This window comes from Myotis daubentonii, chromosome 1 (genome assembly GCF_963259705.1).
Source record: "Myotis daubentonii chromosome 1, mMyoDau2.1, whole genome shotgun sequence".
NCBI lineage: Eukaryota > Metazoa > Chordata > Mammalia > Chiroptera > Vespertilionidae > Myotis > Myotis daubentonii.
In genome coordinates this window covers 165,100,193-165,117,867 of record NC_081840.1, presented here as the reverse complement: position 1 = coordinate 165,117,867, position 17,675 = coordinate 165,100,193, and the positions used below count along the sequence as shown (strand labels likewise).

Genomic DNA, 17,675 nt, shown 5'->3' with positions numbered 1-17,675 from the left:
TGACCATATTTCTTGTATTTGGCAAAAGCAAGCTGGTGGTGAGAAAATGAAATCAGTGTACTGAGAGACATCACAGTAATAACGGAAAACAAACAGTCATGCCATGCTATGGGCTGGATACAGTTCTAAACATTTATCGGATGTTAACTCTCTTAGTGCTTATAACAAACCTATGAGGTAGGAACTACTATAATCACCCTGACCTTACTGAGGGGGGAACTGAAGCACAGCGAGGTTGGATTTCTTGCCTTCTTTCATAGCAGGTAAAAGACAAAACAAAGACTTGAATGCAGGTCTGTTAGTGCTAGTGTCCATGCTTTTAACCACTATGCTATACTGACTCACATAAGAGAGAGGCAAAATCCTATTGAAGTTTAATTGATTTGAGTTTCTGCTCCCAGTTGCATTTCTGCCCTTGACCTTATTTGGTTGTTCATATCTGTCATGCTTTCTTTTTAAGTCACCATTGCTACCTTCAAACTACTTCTCTCCTCATTTAGCATCCTCCCTCTCAAACCCCTCCATAATGATTCCTTTACATTTCTTTCTGTCCTTTACTTTCACACGTTTGCCAATCACTTCACCTCTCTGGTTCCCGCATATTGTGTAATGATTTTTAATGAGTTTCAGTGTATAAAGACTATAAGTACTTGACCCTGTTTGCACAAGAGCAGAGTCCACAAGTTAAGTTCTCTCTGGTATACCCTAGAAGACACCAAGGAAACCAGAAAATTCATCATGGACACCTTGGCCAAAGTAAGTGCTACCTTTAAAATAGATCCATATCATCTTGATTACTTATCCCCAAACTGTATATTGAAACAAAGTTAAAACTTTGTTTTCTCCAATCAGATTGCTAAAGAATTTAATGACAATAATCAATGTCTTCCCACCTGTGGAAACTCATCCGCCACTGCTGGGAAAATAAATTGCTAGAAAATTCTTGGGTGATAGTTTGATAATATTGTATCAAATACCATGAAAATGTAATTATCATTTGATTCAGAATTTTATTCCACAGAAATAATTATGTAGTTTTTATAAACAGGTTAACTGCTTCATTATTTTTAAGAGTAAAACACTGGAAGGAACATTGGTCAAATACCAGGAAACTAAGTAAATTATGATATACTAGGGGCCCGGTGCACGAAATTCGTGCACTGGGTGTGTGTGGAGGGGGGGCTGGTTCAGATGGCAGAAACACAGTGCAGGCAGGCAGTTCAGTGCAGAGGCAAGCAGTTCAGAGCAAGCTTCTTTCTGAAGTGCAGTTTGCATGAGGGGCCCTTGTGTAGAAATGACTGCTGGGCTCTGTTTTATTTTGTTAGTTTTAATTTGAACCTAGTTAGCCCTTGTTGTAGGCATCTTTTTTTCTCAAGGTCTACACTTCTTGGGTGTGTACGTTGGAGAGGTGGAGGGCGGTCCTCTGCAGTCAAGATATCTTCCCTATTCTTAACTGTGGGTTGGGACCAGCACCATGTCACATCCCTGCCCATCCAACAGTCTCAACTTTATAGCCTTAGTTATAGGTGTTCTGTCCAACTAATCCAGTGGTTCTCAAGAGTGGCTGTTCTAGAATTCAGTTGTAATTTTGATGTGACCTTGGGAGGAGGTGAGCCAGCATTTACCTACTCTGCTACCTTGATTGGAAGTATTTTCTAGTTGTTTTTCCTTGAGTGTGTATCATTTTTGAAATTAGGAAAGTTTTTTCATGAAGTCTATAGTCTCACTTGAGTTTGATAAGTGAAAGCAGAATAATTCTATCCCCAGAAAAAAAGTAATATTTTCTATAACATTTTCTTTAAAATTTTTTTGTGGCATTTGTCCCTTTTCTCTGTATTATAAGGCATTTCTTATCTCTTCTTTAGTATCTAAATTCCTAAAGACATAACAGATTTATCCAGTTCAGTATATGTTACAATTAGTAGGGTAGTAAACGTACAAATAGAGTATACATGAAATTATGAAGGGTACTAGTGTTTGGTATTAAGATGCATCAAAAAGTTTAAGTATTCAAAGAATTGAGGTGCTGGTGTAAGAATAGAGAGAAAGATAAACAGAATAGAAGCAGTTTCCAAAAAGAAACTTGTAGTAAACACATATAGTAAAGTTACTAATTTTTTATATATTGTATTTGTAACTGTAATATCTACTGATACACATTAATATTTCTCTTTGGTCTCCACCATGGGAGGGATGTATTTAACTTACAATGTTAAAAATGGTGTAGTTTCATGTTTCTTTTGTTGTTGTTGAACTATCTTTGGTTTAAAATCATCTGAGTTTTTAAATTTTTAATTTATTTATATTGTTGAAAGTATTACAGATTTCCCCCCTTTTTTCCCTCTAATTTAAGCAGAAACAAAAGAAACAAGAGTTCATCCTGGGACAATTCACTTAGGCTCCATAACTTCATGCAACAAAATAATTTTCAGTTGAATTTAAAAGAAATATTTTAAAATCAAACTATAAAAATCTAGAAAAAAATAAGAAATATTTATTTGGTCTCTAAGAATTTTCAAAATATAGAGATGGAATTTTTTAAAAAAAGAAAAAGGTACTTTTATAAACCCAAATTTAAAAATGTGTGTTTATGTGTGTGCATGCATATACCTTCATAAAAAATTACAGGTCAGAAATCAGCAGGGGAAAATAATGTGACAAGTTGACAAACAACAGGTGACTGCTTTAATGAGGTCAAATGATTAAAAAAAACACAACAAGATGTCAGTAGATACTTACGTAAATTATATGACTAAACACTCCACAATAGAGAATAATATGTGCAATTAATATAAATATAAAGAACATTGAACATCACTAACATTCAAAATACACTAATTAAGTGAAATAACTAGCTCTTTCTGCCTGTCTGATATTATATTTTTAAGTCAATGCTAAGGAGAGTGAAATCAATGATGATATAGATATTCTTTTATATTTCTATAAATGGTGCCATATATCTCAACCTTCCTGTAAAGAGATTTGGAAATCAATTTAGTCCTAACAATTTCTCTATCCTTTCCAAAGTAATTCTTACTTAAGAAAGTCAGGCAAGTCCTAGCTGGTTTGGCTCAGTGAATAGAGTGTCAGCCTGCAGACTGAAAGGTCCCAGGTTTGATTCCAGTCAAGGGCACATGCCGGGTTGTGGGCTCAATCCCCAGTAAGGGGTGTGCAGGAGGCAGCAGATCAGTGATTCTCTCTCATCGCTGATGTTTCTCTCTCTCCCTTCTCCCTTCCTCTCTGAAATCAATAAAAATATATTTAAAAAACAAAGAAAGTCAAGCAAGTCAAAATTATAAACAAAGTTGTTCACAATATTCTTTATGATACTCAAAACAATGTAAATAATTACCTGTCTTGGTAATTACTGATTAAGCAAATTAGGACACATTCAAATGATGAAATAAAAGTGGCCACTTACAATTATGATTTCAAAGCATTTTAAAGTCATGATAAAATGCTTATGAACAAGTAAAGGGTAAATGTTCAATACCTGATGGCTGTAATGAGCAATAAAGCAGAATAAAAAATGCTTATATGACATGATCTCAACTACATAAAAATACTATAAGAGACTACAAGGATATATGCTAAAATTTCAACAGCTTGATCCTGAAATTGCAATGATCTCTTTCCTATGTCTTTATTATTTTTACAAATTTTAACACGTTAGTGCCATTTGTGTGATCAGAATAAAAGCTAAATGTTATTGCTAATGATGTCCTTTTATTGTCCTGTGTCAACAGACAATTACATGCAGGGCAGCCATTGCCTGGAAAACAAATTCTCCTCTTGCAATTGAGGAAGTTCAGGTGGAGCCTCCAAAGGCTGGGGAAGTTCGTATTAAGGTAAATCTAAGACTTTTAATCTTTACCTTAGAAGTTAAATGCACGAAACCCTGTCTTAGTGTTTAACTACATAATTTGTAGTTTTAATCTGTTCATTTAGTAAAAGATTTAAAAATTAAGATAAATAAATGCAGTCAATGAATGTTTGAGATATTCTTAATAACAGTAAAATATTGGCAGTTCACTCAGCCAATATAATTACTTTTATTCTAGTATTACTTAGTATTAATTTTTTTTTACTTATAGTATATAATATCATAGGCCAATATACTTGACAATGTGATCTAGAATGTGTTTTAAGTGTTACTTACTTTTCCTTTTGGGGGAAAGGACAATGAATGCATTTCCCCATATTTCTATGATACAAATGAATATTTAGTGACTAACAGACTTATTTTATATCTCAATTGTGTTGTGCTCAGATGTTATAAAAATGTCAGAATTTCTCTGAAAAAAAAATGCCCCATGTGTAAATTTCAATTTCTAAGAATGAGCAGCTGGACCCTGTGATGGTATTCAAAGTCATTTGAAAGCATTAAAAATTATTGAACAGAGCTTAGACCAAGGACTGGAAAACATTGATTTGTCAAAAGCCCTTCACTGCTCTCAAATCAACCTCTCAATCAGTATATCTCAAATTTTATGAAATCATTAAATACACAAGATTAAGAGTACTTTTGTTTAAAGTCTTATTAAACATTAAAGTCACCTATCTTCTAATTTAAGACCAGGAAATTCAACACTTGATTCAATGAATGCAACAAACACTTAAAGCTATGTGCTTCTAGTGCATAACTAATCAAAGTAGAAGGTATAGAAGGATGGTTCAAAGAGTAACAGAGAAAAGGAAGGGAATTAGAAGGATGCCAGAAGGAAAGAGAGATGGAGGGATGGAGGAAAGTAGGGATAGTTGGGCAATGAAAGACAAAACAGGAAAATATGAGAACTAACACTAAATAAATTATCAATTGTCTGTTGTTACAGTAAAGACTTTCTTTCACCAATGAGAGAGGTTGAAAAGAAAAAAGAAAGGTGATAAGAAAGTACACAAAGGAAGGTGTTTGGTAACTGACCATTATTGAGAAGTTACATCATCTATTTCATTCATACAAAGGGCATTTAATTAATCCTTAGTTATTGTGTATTAGATCATCATCATTGAAATATTTAGTAATTAGCCAATATTTTCTGTTCTTACATTGATATGCTCCTTAACTACAGAGGCTGCACCTTAAATAATAACTCCAGAAGAACTTACCATGGTGAAAGTTACACAGCAAGGACCTGAGCAATATCACTTTGAATCCTGGATAAAATCAAGGTTGAGGCCTGGCCAGAGTGGCTCAGTTGGTTGAGTGTCATTCTGTGCACCAAAAGTTTGTGGGTTTGACCCCTGATCAGGACACATATAGAAGGCAACCCATATGCCCTGAGTGTCCAGATTATTATGACCACCTGACATTTGTAGGCAAATTAGCTATAATTTCGCGCTGAAGTTGCTAGAAGGCCAGATCATTATAAATAGGGAAGCAGGTTGTTTACCACGACAGTAGAAGTGATTTTTTCCCCCCTGAAGATATGGGTAAACAATGTGATTTAATAGTCTTTGAATGTGGGATATATTTGAACATGAGTGGCCAGATTATTATGACCACCTGACATTTGTAGGCAAAATAGCCATATACTGCATCGGATGGGATATGGAAGCCGAAGGCCTGTTTGAACACCTTTGCTGTCTGCAGTTACCAAAATAAAACATCTCCAATTTGCAAAAGAACACAAGGATTGCATAGTCGAGCATTGGAAAAAAGTCATGTGGTTCGATGAATCATGTTTCCAGTTGCATCATGCAGATGGCAGAGTGAGAATTTGGTGGAAACAGCATGAAAGCATGCACCCCACATACATGAGTACAACCCTTCAAGCTGATGGGGGCAGTGTTATGGTTTGGGGCATGTTTTCTTGGCCCTTTAATTCATGTGGAACAACGTCTGAATAGCACAACATACCTAAGTATCATTGCTGATCAAGTTCATCCTATCATGTTGATGGCGTATCCCAATGGAGATGACTTCTTCCAACAAGACAATGCACCATGATTTGGTGCTCGTATTGTGCAGGAGTGGTTTCAAGAACATGAGGGAGACTTTACCTTGCTTAGGTGGCCCCCACAATCACCAGATATCAATCCAATTGAGCATTTGTGGGACGAAGTTAAAAGAGCCATCAGGCAGCTGGTTCCACAACCATCAACTCTCACAGAACTGGACAGTGTCATTCATCAGGCATGGTGTCAAATTCCTCACATCACCTTTCAACATCTTGTGGAGTCAATGCCAAGAAGTATCGCCGCAGTATTGAAGGCAAAAGGTGGCCCAATGAAGTACTGATGGGGTGGTCATAATAATCTGGCCACTCAGTGTGTGTATATATCCCATGTTCAAAGGCTGTTAAATCGCGTTGTTTACCCATATCTTCAGAAAAAAATCACTTCTACTGTCCTGGTAAACAACCTGCTTCCCTATTTATAATGAGCTGGCTCTCTAGCAACTTCAGTGCGAAATTATAGCTAATTTGCCTACAAACGTCAGGTGGTCATAATAATCTGGCCCTCAGTGTATATAATCATGTCATCTGCAAATAGTGACAGTTTTAATTTTTTTCCCAAATTTGGGTACCTTTTATTTATTTCTCTTGCATGATTACTCAGGCTAGGACTTCTACTACTATGTTGAATAATAGTGACAAGGGTGGGCATCTTTGTCTTGTTTCTGATCTTAAAGGAAAAGCTTTCAGTTTTTCACCTCAAAGATGGTGCTATTGATACATGGTCAAAAAGTCCTTCATTGTAATTGCCCCTCATATTTCAAAACTGTTTTATGACATGGGCTGTACAAAGTAGATTTCAAAAAACCTCAGTTTATTTCCAGGCCTGAAACATGTGCCATTTGACTTTGGGCAAGTCATTCCAAGTCTTTGAATCCTCCTTTCCTCACCTCTAGGTTTGGGATAATAAGGCCTGCCCTGTGTTCCTCTGAGAGTTGTTATAAATATCAAAGAGATAATTCATGTAAAAATTTTAATAATCATCCTCAGATAAAAGAAAGAGGAAAAAAATCCAAACCAATTGATCTTTTGTCACTTAATTCCTATGCAGCTCAAATCTACAGGGATCTGTGGTTCTGATGATCATGTACTGAAAGGATTGCTCCCTATGCATTTCCCTTTAATCCCAGGCCATGAAGGAGCTGGTATTGTGGAGAGTATTGGCACAGGAGTGAGCTCAGTGAAACCAGGTGGGTAATGGGCCATAAAAGCCTTTCCATGAACAACCTGCCAAAGAGCTATCTTTACACAGTGAAGAAACTTATAATGCATTAACCTATTTATAGAAGAAATAACTTGGTTTACCTCTAGATTCTTCTAACTAATTATATATCATGATATTAAATGTATCTAGTCATTCCAAGAGTCACACAGTTTCCCTGCTGTCATCTCTAGCAATCCAGGGGCAGTGGTTGGGCCAAGTATATATTCATAGCCAAATGAAAGTTGAGATGGGACCAGTGGACTTCTAAATAGATTGAAAACCTCTTAGGGTCAGGAAATATATATATATATATATATATATATATATATATATATATATATATATATATTCTCCAAATGTTTAGTACAGGGCCTGTGTCAGGGGTAAAACATATTGAATGGGTTTGACAAATGAATAAATGTTCTAAACAACTAGAACATTGAACTTGAATTTTTATTAATAGGATGATAGTACTATTTCAAAGAATCAAAGAAAGCAAGTATATGCTCTTTCCAAGACTAATCAAAAGGGACCTTGGCATGCCTATTCTGAGCATGTCTGAAATGATCCAAGTCGCCCTGACCAGTTTGGCTCAGTGGATAGACCATCGGCCTGCGGACTGAAAGGTCCCAGGTTTGATTCTGGCCAAGGGCATGTACCTTGGTTGTGGGCACATCCCCGGTAGGAGGTGTGCAAGAGGCAGATGATCGATGTTTTGCTCTCATCAATGTTTCTAACTCTCTATCCTTCTCTCTTCCTCTCTGTGAAAAATCAATAATATATATATATATATATATATATATATATATATATATATATATATGAAATGATCTGAGTGAATAAAAACAGTCACATGGATTAAGATACTAGAAACACTCACAGCCTGTAGCCACACACACACAGAGAGCTAGGAAAGTGCATGGTCAGAACATTCACAACCTGCCATCAAGGTATTCATTTGCCAAGCAAGTATGGATGTCTACCCTACATATGACACTAGTTATAGTAGGAGGGACAAAAGTAGAAACTCATGGCCTTTACATCTCCAAGAACATAATGCAAATAGGAGGGATATATACTGTAGCTACTCTTCAGCTAGAAAAATTCCAGTGCAAGTTTTATTGAAAATGATGAACACTTGAAGAGAAAGGACGATAGCAGAACTTCTGAATTTGAGATCCAGTACCTTTGGGTCAGTGAAGGTACGATGTGCCCTATCTATACTATGAGAGATTTTTTAATGCCAACTAAGCTCTGCAAGAGGTCGAAGGGGAATAGTTTCTGCGTTGTAAAAGTTTGTAAGGACTAGTATAGGAACAATATTGTAGAACTCTGCCGAGGCCTTTGTAAGTTGTGATGATCATGTTGATTTTCTTCCCTGACCCTACACTTAGTCTGTCCCCCTAGGGCCCAAGAAGGCTAGCTAGTAACTGGATCCAAATGTAATCAATATTCTTCCCACAACTCTGCAACTTAAAAGCCACCCTCCATAGAAAGTGCTCCAGACGCAGGAAGAGGAATTGCTTTTATTCTCTGAAGTTACCATGTCTTGGAATTTAGCCTCACTAAGAAAACATGTCAGAGGTCTGTCTGCTATGGGTCAGTGTGGGGAGACTATGAGGAGGCCTCCTAATAAAAATAGAATAGTGAGAGTGGATATAATAATCAGGGGCATTTTATTTTATAAATGTGATTGCAATAGCATTATAGTTGATGAACTATACGTGAATTGCATGAATGTGGGGCAGTGAGACTCAGTAAAGAGAGTTCTGCTGTTATCTAGCCAGGCCACTTTAGGCAGGTGACAACTACTGTGGAACTTAAATCTTTCAAAGGGATTAAACTAGATGATATCACTAAGATTCAGTCCTGATTTCATTATTCTATTTTCAGAATAGAGGCAAGCCAACTCACAATTCTCTATCAAACAAGGGATAACTCCAAATTTCCATTATTTGCCCAAAAGAATAATGGCATTTCTGAAACCAGGTTATATGGTTTCTTCTGCCAAACAACCATGGGAAATGTTATACTGGCTGCTGTAATCTATCCACCCCAAGTTTTCAAGTCATCCAATGAAATCTTTATAAACACATTATTGTATTTCTGTTCCAATAATAATTTTAACTAATGATCACTTTTTCCCCCCTATATATAGGAGATAAAGTCCTCACACTCGTTCTTCCACAGTGTAGAGAATGCAATTCCTGCTTGCACCTCAAGGGAAACTTCTGTGAGAAACAAGAGTTAGTAGATTAAACCCTCACTCTTTTACTAAATTATTTATATTGTGCAAGCATTGACCTGTTGCTAAAGGTGCTCACTTTTCTGTTTACAACTCCATGTCCGTGCTGGTACCTGTGCCTGTGTCTGTGTCACTGTGGATTAGTGTTCTACCTGCTTCTGGATTAATGATGGATGGGACGAGCAGATTTACCTGCAAAGGAAAAAAGATTTATCACTCTTTCCGCACAAGCACCTTCTCTGAATACACTGTTGTGCCTGAGTTTTCAGTTGCAAAAATTGATGATGCTGCTCCTATGGATAAAATTTGTCTCATAAGCTGTGAGGTACCTACAGGCTATTGGGCTGCTGTTCACTCAGCCAAGGTGAGGAAGACCCCTGTGGAATAGTATGTGTCATAGTGATTTGCCTAGAAAACATTAAAACTAGACCAATGTTTCAACTGATATTCCAAAAGTCTCAATGGTTGTTTTTGTTTGTTTGTTTGTTTTCTTAATTATACATGTCCAGGTTTGATTCCTAATACAAACATGTCTGGTGAATTTGTAGGTCACCCCTGGTTCCATCTGTGTGGTCTTTGGACTTGGAGGAATAGGCTCAGCCATTGTCATGGGCTGCAAAGCCTCTGGTGCTTCTAGAATCATCGGAGTTGATATCAATGAGGAAAAATTTCCCCGGGCAAGAGCTTTAGGGGTCACTGATTGTCTGAACCCTCGGAACCTCAAGAAGCCAGTCCAGCAAGTGGTCAAGGAAATGACAGTCGTTGGTGTTGACTTTGCCTTTGAGGCCATTGGTCTCGTTGATACCATGGTATGTAGGTTTGGGGCACAATGAGATGTTTAACCAATGAATACACCTTAAATATCCTCATGCAGGTAAGTAAAAAATCTCCTGAACATATGTTTTGGAACTGTGAACCCCAAATCTAAAAATAGAACATAAATTTACTCTAAGGCATTCATTTTTATAAACAAACAAAATAGAAACAGACTTAATGATAGAGGACAGACTGACAGAGTGGAGTAGAGCAAGAGGGTTGGGTAAAATAGGTGACGGGATTAACAACAACAACAAAAACCTCATAAACACAAACAAAAGTATGGTGATCATCAGAGGGAAAGGGGGCTGGCAGATAGAAGAGGCTAAAGGGGGAATAAATGGTGACAGAGGAGACTAGACTTAGGATGGTGAACACATAATACAGTATGCAGGTGATGTATTATAGAATTGTATATGCAAAACCTATATAATTTTGTTAACTAATGTAACCCCAATAAATAACTTTTGAAAATGAAAGAAATATATATTTAAAGATATGTCATTATAGTATACAAAGTTTAAACATGCAAAGGCCCATAATACCAATATTCCGTTTTCTTTATTCCTAGCTCTTCATATATGTGTTTATTTAACTAGAGGCCTGGTGCATGAAATTTGTGCATGGGTGTAGGAGGGTATCTCTCAGCCCAGCCTGCACCCTCTCCAATCTGGGACCCATCGGGGGATGTTCGACTGCTGGACGAACCGGCAGTTGGACATCCCTCTCACAATCCGGGATCACTGGCTCCTAATCGCTTGCCTACCTGCCTGATTGCCCCCTAACTGCTTTTGCCTGCCAGCCTGATTGCCCACAACTGCCCTCCCCTGCGGCAACCCACCTCCCCCACTGGGACCTGCCTCCTCTGCACAAGGCGGTGGAGACACCAGGACCAGCCTCCTCCACACTGTGCAGAGTCACAGGTCCTCACTGTGCAGAATGGCTGCCGGGCCTTGCCTCCACTGTGCACGTGGCCATCTTGTGATCATGTGAAGGTGCGATGACCTAGGCTATTATTAGCATAGGTCAGTGATGGCAAACCTTTTGAGCTCAGCGTGTCAGCATTTTGAAAAACCCTAACTTAACTCTGGTGCCGTGTCACATATAGAAATTTTTTTATATTTGCAACCATAGTAAAACAAAGATTTATATTTTTGATATTTATTTTATATATTTAAATGCCATTTAACAAAGAAAAATCAACCAAAAAAAAAAATGAGTTCGCATGTCACCTCTGGCACACGTGTCATAAGTTCACCATCACTGGTATAGGTTATATAGATTATTTATTTCCTATCAGATATTTATGTGTGTCCTGTGTCAGAATCATCCATTTTTTTTGAAAAAATTAGCTTTTATGCACCTGTGTTACATTCTAGGGATACAAGGGTGAATAGAATAGGCACTGCACTCTTGGATCTTACAGGTTAGAAGAGGGAATATAGACATTCAATACATTTCAGTACGTAGCTAATGTACTTAGCCAAAGATTGAAGTAGAAGTAGTAATATAGGCAATAGGAAAGAGACAAGGCAAAATGGAGGAAAAGGGGGAAGACAGCAGAATTAAGACCCAGAAAAGAAGTGAAAACAGATAGATACAGCCCTAACCGGTTTGGCTCAGTGGTTAGAGCGTTCGCCTGTGGACTCAAGTGTCCCAGGTTCGATTCCAGTCAAGGGCATGTACCTTGGTTGCGGGCACATCCCCAGTAGGGAGTGTGCAGGAGGCAGCTGATGGATGTTTCTCTCCCATCGATGTTTCTAACTCTCTCTCCCTCTCCCTTCCTCTCTGTAAAAAGTCAATAAAATATATATTTTTTAAAAGAAAACAGATAGATATGAAGAAATACACTATACATCTTTAGAAAATTGACTTTTTAAATTTAAAAAAATGAAACTTCACACACAAATATGTACATATTTGTTTTGTTTTGTTGTAATAGAAATGAGTTGGACAGAAAGTCATGACAAGTAAGAAGGTTAGACAAAGAATACAGGGTATGGCCTTTGAGGCAGTGGGTATTTTATTTAATAAACACATGGTGCTTACTATTTGCCAGACAGTCTTCTAAATGTTTTAAGAATGACAAATCACTTAATACTCATAACTCTATGAAGTAGATATTATTATTGTTTTTTACAAATAAAGAAGTTGAGGCATTTTAAGGTTAAGTAACTTACCTAAAGGTCACACAGATAGCCGAGTCTGTGCTTTTACCACTAAACTCTATTGGGTCTCTACTGGGATCCCATCACTGGCAGTGTTGAAGTTGAAGTTGAAGTAGCATCTGCCCAGGAAGAGGTTAGAAATCCTTCCACCTCTGGTGGTACTTGCTATTTATAAAAGGAAATGTACTTATATTGATGATTATCATTGTCAGCTTGCTGCTTGGGATTCCTGCAACCTGAGCTATGGTGTCTGTCTGATCGTTGGGTTGGCTCCACCAAATACAAAGCTTTGCCTTGAAGCAGAAATGATTATCACTGGACGGACAATGAAGGGTGTAAGTTTAGGAGGTAGGTGGGTGAATAGATGGAACCAGTTTGTTGATCTCATGAAATCATTTTTAATTTTGTAGAATTATGGAATTCAAAACTCCTCTCCTTGAAGAAACACAGCAATAATGGTAGAAGTCTCCAAAGATTTCTCCTCCAATGAGTTTGTGCATTTTGCAAATCAATTTTAGTTTATTTAAATAAGCAACTTTTTAAAGTTTGAATAAAATATTATCTCATGCAAAATAGTTTTGGTATTTTTTCAGTGTTTGAAATAATTCAGTCAACTTTGGTTCCAAATTGGTGGCTTCAGTTTGTTGTGCTATTTTAACAGCAATGCTCTTTGGATAATTATATCCACCAACCTGGTGTTTTGGCACTGATTTTTGCCTTCCCAGAGGAGCCCTTATTTCTGAGCAACACTGAGCAACAGCTTTAATAAATTAGCATTCCCATCTCCACCCGTTCCTTTGATGGTAAGTCCCAAGCCATCATTATATGTGTAAATAAAGAGAGGGGAAGATGGTTGTGCAATAGTAAACCCAGGAGGCGGGGGGGGGGGGGGGGGTCAAAGACTGGTAGTTGAAAAGGGCCATTTTCCACTCAGTAGCATGTAAATATTGACCCAATTTTTCTTCAAAAGAGTTCTAGGTAACAGAACTCTTTATGGAAGCCACATTTAGCAACAGAGGTCAATGGCTTCTGATGTACAAATCTATTATTTTTTATGTTCGATGGTAAATTTTCAGAGGAACACTATCCATCTCCATGAATTATTTGATTTTTTTTCCTTTTTGTTGGTTTGGTATTTCTCATATCTTATTACAATAACTTTTTTTGTTTTTGCAGATTATAAAACCAGAGACTGTATTCCCCAACTAGTGACTTGTTACCTGCAAAATAAAATTAATATAGATCCATTAGCAACCCATCAGCTTCCTTTTGACCAAATCCACAAAGCTTTCGAGTTGTACCATGCTGGAAAAGTGTGAGTGTTTTATTTTATTATCTTCTATATTCTGAACTATATTCAGAGAAAATCATTCTTCAAGCATTTCTAAGCGGTTTTGTGAGAAAGAGATGGCTACTTGGGCCTTCAATATTTTTCATATGCTCCACCGTATTTGCTACTAGGATAAGAAAAGGTCTTACCTGCAGGCCCTTTTTTGGGAAAGACCCACATCAACCTATTTCAAAGAAATGTTCAAGAATTTAGTTTAACACTAAGAAACATTCTAACCCACATTAGTCACTTATGTGTTATTTTTCTGGTTAAATAAATAACCTAGAATTGTTGGAGTCCAGCCCCAACAGGTCCAGGGGTTCCCAAAGGTGTGGACGGAGTCGGCGAAGAAGGAATGACACAGAGGCAGCGTTCAGTTGATCAGCATAGTTGGGTTTTCTCTTTATTGTCCTGTTACATCTGTATTTATACCATTTGACCCTATAAGCATGCCTCTATAATCACATCATGGTATGTTTTGGGTCCTCCCGTCACCTTCTACAGTTCCTTGTTTCATGTCCATAGTTTTTTATCTGACCTTTGCCAAAAATCCCATCTCCATCTAGTTCTGTTGATTTTAATCCTATCCATTCTATTCCAAGGTGTTATCTCCATTCCAAGGTCACTACTCTACTGTTCTGTTAAGCTACAAGGAAGTAACTGAAGGAGATTATCCTAAGTAAAGATCATGTAGCTTAAGCGTGATTGTTCGTAGTTTAGGTGATTAACTACCCGGCTGGCACTTAGTTAAGGGGTTTTACTGATTTATTCCCATCCTTAGTCCTGTTAATCCCTAACTCCAGGGAAAAATCCCCACTTGGGGAAACAACCTTTCTTGGGGAGGTGGTCCTGGTTAAAACACATGGCGCTAAGAGGGGGAGCAAACATATGCCATATACGCCAGGTCCCTTGAAACATATGCTGTGTAGATGTTTCTTCCCTGCAGCGACTGTGTCAAGCAGCAAGGGTGGACCGGCTTCTGGCATAGAATAAATGAGTTGACTTTACTAGAGTCTTACAAAGAATCTTAGAGGCAGAAGTTTAGACTCCACCCAAGACACAAATCCTTTCTGCATTATTTCTGACAAATGGTCAGTCTGCTTTAGCTAGCACACCCTCAGGGATAGATTATTCACTCATTGTGTTCATACATTCATTTATTCATTCAAAACATATGTAGTGATGGCACACTCTATGCCATGAATGCCCTAAGTGCTGAAGATACATTGGAAAACAAGCAATAAGCAATAAATGGGGGATTACTCCTATGATGATTCCAGTTTGATTCCCCGGTTTGATTTCCTCATTCTGATTGCAAGCACATCTTTCTTCTCCAACTGCACCTGTATTCTTTACTTGTTAAGCGATGTTTAAATAGGTTTAATCTATGTTTTTAAATTTTACACTGCTATCCCTTGTTAGTTTTGACCTAGCATGTCAGCCATTAAATCAGAAATGCAAAGTCAAGGAATCTCATATGAAATTATAGGAACAAATTATGAAGAGTGGAGGGAAGGGATTTATCAAGCAGTAAGCATACTGCCAAAGGAAAGGAACCAAGGGGACCCATTTTTTCTTCCCTAACTAGACATGGGACTATATTCTAAAGCTAGAAAAAGCTTATCAGAAGCTGTAGCAAAGGCTTTTAATGTTTTTGTGGTCATGCAGCCAGAAGAAACAGTGCTGAAAGCTGGGCGCTTCCATTCATGGCTGATCCAGATGGTGATATGAAAGATATCCCAATCAGATGGTGTGGTGATATTTCTTACAGGTGAACTAAGGTGAAGATGGAGCTGGGAGTGAACATGGTTAAGCAATGCAGACTCTCATGATACAGTGCATAATTGCGTTGCTGAAATCATTGTTTCTCAAGCAATTCAATCATTTTAACATTGCACTTTTATGTTTCCAGCATCCGCTGTATTCTGCTGTTCTAAGATCCAAGATGATAAAAGGTACAAGATAATCCTTGGACACTTCCTTCTTTTCCTGTTTCACTTTCCTGATGGTTCCAGTGCAGTGGAATAAGGGGCATCAGAGATGGAAATGCAATGTGATTGTGCAAAATAAAACAAGTGCGTTTTGAATGTAATCATAATAAAATAACTTCTCAGAGAACAAATCTATAATAATAAAAGCATGATTTGCTAATTAGACTGGACAAAGCCGAGGCTGTGAGGGAAGCCTGGGTCCTGAGTGCCAGAGGGAAGCCAGTGCCAGCAGCCGGGGGAAGGCCTACTCTTGCACGAATTTCATGCATCAGGCCTCTAGTATTATATAAATCATTCTGTGTCCTTTAAAAAAATGATGGGATTTAATTGGTGATATTGTTGACACAACTATCAGCCCAGCTGATCTCTGTCATCAGTCCATGAAAATTGTCACTGAGTTATCCCTTGTTCACATCCTCAAGTTACCTTCATGATGTACAAATTTCTCTGTATCTTTCATGCCACTCTAAGTTTTATATAATGATTTTGCTGTTTCCACAACATGCTGGGGGGTCATCTATCTTTGAAAGGCTAAAGGAGTTCATCACCACCAAACCAGTATTACATGAACGGATCTTCTTTAAAAAAATAGAAGGGGAGAAAAGATTAAAAAATATTAACAATAAAATGGCAATAAATACATATCTATTAACAATTGAATCTAATAATCAAAATAAATGAACAAGGACTCTAGTGAACAAAATCAAATGATGAAAAAAATGGAACCAGCTCCAGACGGTATGGCTCAGTGGTTAGAACCTTAGTCTGTGGACTAAAGGGTCCCTGGTTTGATTCCAGTCAAGGGCACATGCCTGGGTTGCAGGCTGGTTCCCCAGTGGGGAGCGTGCAGGAGGCAGCCAATCAATGATTCTTTCTCATCATTGTTGTTTCTACCTCTCCCTTTTCCTTCCTCTCTGAAATCAATAAAAACATATATTTATTAAAAAACTGCTTCAGAAGAAAATTAAAAATAAACTGCTGCAGAAAATCATGCCAGGTGACAACAGAACCAATAACCGCATATGATGCTATGTGATCACATGGTAATCATTCGCTGAACATTTTTCCAAGCAGTGACTCTTGGATTTAAATATGTAGACTATAGCTGTAGATATGTAATATTTATTCATGTCAGTGAAATGACTACCGTGTTTTTTCCCCCAACATATGGCCTTTTTGCTAAAATTGTTTTAAAAAATAACAGCTAATTAATAACAAAAAATAATAATCTGTTAATTTAATTATATGTAAATCTTGGTTTTAACCCACCTCCAGTATAGCAACCTACAATTGGCGGGTTCTCATGGGTTTCAAGTTTCTTCCTGAGAAGCTAAGAGTTTGTTCCCCAAGTTGGGCTCCCCAATCCTTAGCACCTTTACTGGAGAGAAAAGGCCCCAAAGATGTCTGGCTTTGGAAATCAACAGGGCTTACATCCGGAGGACCCAAGGATCTGTGGGGACCTGGCATACTTTCTTGGAGGGGCTTGCACAGGGGTTCACTTGTTCTGGGACCCAGCACAAAGCACTTTGAGAGGTACCTGGACTATATGTGAAGGTGATACCTTTGCTAATTTTAAATCATCTACCAGAGGGTCAGGGACCAGTTGGGACTTTCTTGGAAGACAGAGGCACTGGTGAGTGCCATTGTTACACTATCCCTCTATCTAAAGCTGTGGGCAGGCCCCGCTTTCTGCCTACAACTCCGCAGCAGTCTCACTAAAGCTGGTGGGCAAGTGCCATCCACAGAGGGGACATCTCTTGATTGCCTGGCCCTGGAGGCCAAAGAGGCCTGCATTCCTGGGACCCATGTGACTGTAACAATTAAAAAGACAGTTGTAGGCAGGCTACCATACCCAGGGTGCTGCACAGACAGCAGACTCTAGCACATCCCGTCTGTGTGTAGAAAAGGTCCATTTGTTTGTCCTAGAGCTTCAACCTGGGGGACAGGCTTAAGGTCTGTCACACGTC

The 17,675-nt window shown here is 38.0% G+C and overlaps 1 protein-coding gene across 1 annotated transcript; it reads left to right on the top strand.

The window, feature by feature from the left end:
- The first annotated feature begins 738 nt into the window (after positions 1-738).
- LOC132227043 (alcohol dehydrogenase 6-like) lies at positions 739-15,654 on the top strand. The gene is made up of 9 exons (XM_059681693.1): positions 739-756; positions 3,747-3,848; positions 7,006-7,144; positions 9,317-9,404; positions 9,548-9,767; positions 9,952-10,212; positions 12,600-12,735; positions 13,564-13,702; positions 15,630-15,654. The coding sequence occupies exons 1-9, from the start codon at positions 739-741 to the stop codon at positions 15,652-15,654; spliced, it is 1,128 nt and encodes a 375-aa protein (XP_059537676.1).
- The last annotated feature ends 2,021 nt before the right edge of the window (positions 15,655-17,675 follow it).

Coding starts and splice junctions, on each gene's coding strand:
- LOC132227043 (XM_059681693.1), top strand. Junction 10,213..12,599: donor TTGGTCTCGTTGATACCATG/GTATGTAGGTTT, acceptor TATCATTGTCAG/CTTGCTGCTTGGGATTCCTG. Junction 12,736..13,563: donor GAAGGGTGTAAGTTTAGGAG/GTAGGTGGGTGA, acceptor TTGTTTTTGCAG/ATTATAAAACCAGAGACTGT.